The following is a 2,547-nucleotide window of genomic DNA, read 5'->3' as shown; positions in this document are numbered from 1 at the left end:
GAAGAGGATCTAAGCTGATGTTGGGTGGTGGAAGGAAACATCCAAAACAGATGGAGAAGTACTGGCTAGATAGGTAGAAGGAAAATTCGGTCCTCCACGGTCACTTGTACAGACCTTTTCTCTCAGTGCTTCCTGGCAACTTTCTCCAGACTGCAGATTTTGGAAATTACCACTAGCTGAGATTTCTCCAGGGCACAGATGAGGGTAAGTACAATTCTAGAAGCAATTACAAGATTATGCCCAACACTCTCAGCCCTTAAAGTAAATACTCCAGGCTGTGCCCTGCGCTTTACCCCATGTGCCCAAAGATAAGGAGACTTCCAAGAGAAACAAATGCAAAGGGCGCTAAGAACTTGCCCACTGTTGAAGACTGGGTCATCAGGACCACAGAGTTCAATGCGGCTGTTAGAAAGAATGAAGTTGATATCTTTGTGCTGACATGGAAAAGTCTTTATAGACTCTTGACTGAAAAGAGCAAAGTGACCCACAATTACATAGTATGCCTCATATTTTGTTTGCATTTTAAAAACGTGATCTGGGCTGGCCGATTAGCTCAGTTGGTTGGAGTGCGATGTTACACCACCAAAGTCAAGGGTTCAGATCTCCATACTGGTCAGCCACAAAAAACAAACAAGCAAAACAAAACAAAAACTTGTGATCTGTGAGTGGGGAGAAAGAAGATGAGGAATTGATCTGTAGAAGGTAGCAGCACAAGGTGTGTTTAATCAGAGTAGAAAAATTCTGAAAAGAACCACCCCAACATTTGAACAGCGCTTACCTCTAGGGAGTGGAGCAGAATGGTAGGAATTCTTCCACTACTTAAACTTCTGTTGTTTTAACATGTTTATAATGAATATGAATTAGGTGGGACCAGTGACATTAATGTTTTTACAGGTCAAAATTGTCAAATATGGGCAGTTTCATTTGAATCCACCTAAATGTATTTTGCAACATAAAAGTCCAATGATGAGTTTTAAGGTGAAAGAAAACATGACACCTAGAGCTGCATGCAGCAGCCCAGGTGGGGTGTGACCAGCGTAGGGCAAAGTGAGATGCCAGCCACCTTTGTCCTGATGCAGCGTCAAAGTCAGCCAACACCGCTGCCAGGATGGTTCAGTCTCAGCCTGTAGCCTTCCAACCAGTCCTCTCTCCTTACCAACTGTACCCAATCCTTACTGCCTCAGAGATTGGGCCAAGAAGTTCAGGAAGTCCAGCCCAGGTCTCAGAGAACAGCCACCGAAAAGGGTCACCACCACCATGGGTGTCAATTTCCACACTGGGGAAATGGGAGCACACAAAAGGGCTCTAAGGACCTAGGGTGGGCTCCTCTCCCAAGGTGACCCAAATGAGTCTTGGTACCTTTTGGCATTGGTGTCAGATGAGTCATAGGGTGACAGTGGGGGCAGGGTGTCCACAGTTAACGTGTGCTTGTAGCTTCTAATCATCATGGGAGTGAGCCAGGAAAACATGGCGAAGGAAAGCAGCCCTGCGTCGTCTACTGGGTTGGGTGCCAACCTGAAGACAAATGAGATGCTCAGTGTTCCAGGGTGTTGGGGTCATTGCCCTGACTCTCTCTCTGGCTTGGCTTTGTAACTGCAGTAGTCACCACAGCCATGCTTGGAACCTATGACTTGCACTCATGAGCCCTCTGAGCAGTTGTGTGCTGGGGCCAGCTAATGCCAGCTCATGAGAGCTGATTGTTACATTTTTAAGAATTTTGCAAATCAGTTGTTAAACACAGCCAACATTCAGAATTAAATTACATAAACTTTAATCAATTATCTTAAAGACAAAGGTAATAATACTCAAAATACACCCCTTCCTAGTTACCTTACTATTGTCTGTGCTTCTGAGGTTATTTACATCTACTCTATCTGTGTGTGTGTATATATATCTAGTGGAAGTACCACAGACTGGTGTGCTACTGTGCATCTCTCCCCCACTTTGCTGTCAGTGATGTCATGTTGGTAGCTGGAAATCTGCCACGATGGGAGTATTTACACCATAAAAATGGATAAGCACTACCAACCAGGGAATTTTTCCAGTGATCCAGTTGTTGAACATTTACCAATGTCTAAGCCTCATGACCATTCCATGGGGAAAAAGGCACCTGCTCCGTTGAGGTAGGAGAAAGCAGGGACCTGTTAGTTGACCCTTGGTGGGTCGAGCACTTGTCTTTTGTTCTTAGGAGGATGGGGAGGATTCAGAGCAGGGTGTGCTATGTGGGGTGAGGCATCCCAAGGGGCAAGAGCTGGAGGCAAACTCATGGTTTATTATGAGGACTAAATGGATTAATACATGGATAGTGCTGCATAAATATTAGCTACCAGGAAAAGGAGGAAGATGGGGAGGCCAAAAGGTAGAGAAAGAGAAAGGGAAGAAAAAAGAAAGAAAGAAGAGGAAGAAGAAAAGGAAGAGGCAAGAAGGAAAAGGAAAAGAAGGGAAAAGACCATGTTTTTTGCCTTTGAGGAATTAACCATCTAAGACAGAATAAAAGTCAGAGACACAGAGTATCCTCTAGCAATTACTGAGTGCTAATTTTCTATT

The 2,547-nt window shown here is 44.5% G+C and overlaps 1 protein-coding gene across 1 annotated transcript in view; it reads right to left on the bottom strand.

The window, feature by feature from the left end:
- The window catches only part of ABCC12 (ATP-binding cassette, sub-family C (CFTR/MRP), member 12), a 26,108-nt gene that overhangs the window by 20,474 nt on the left and 3,087 nt on the right, over positions 1–2,547 (bottom strand). The window contains exon 2 of the mRNA XM_008581163.1: positions 1,360–1,515. Coding sequence (XP_008579385.1) covers positions 1,360–1,515 — 156 coding nt within the window. The remainder of the gene's footprint in view (positions 1–1,359; positions 1,516–2,547) is intronic.

Source organism: Galeopterus variegatus, unplaced genomic scaffold, assembly GCF_000696425.1.
Source record: "Galeopterus variegatus unplaced genomic scaffold, G_variegatus-3.0.2 Scaffold2285, whole genome shotgun sequence".
NCBI lineage: Eukaryota > Metazoa > Chordata > Mammalia > Dermoptera > Cynocephalidae > Galeopterus > Galeopterus variegatus.
This window is presented reverse-complemented; position numbering and strand designations above follow the sequence as displayed.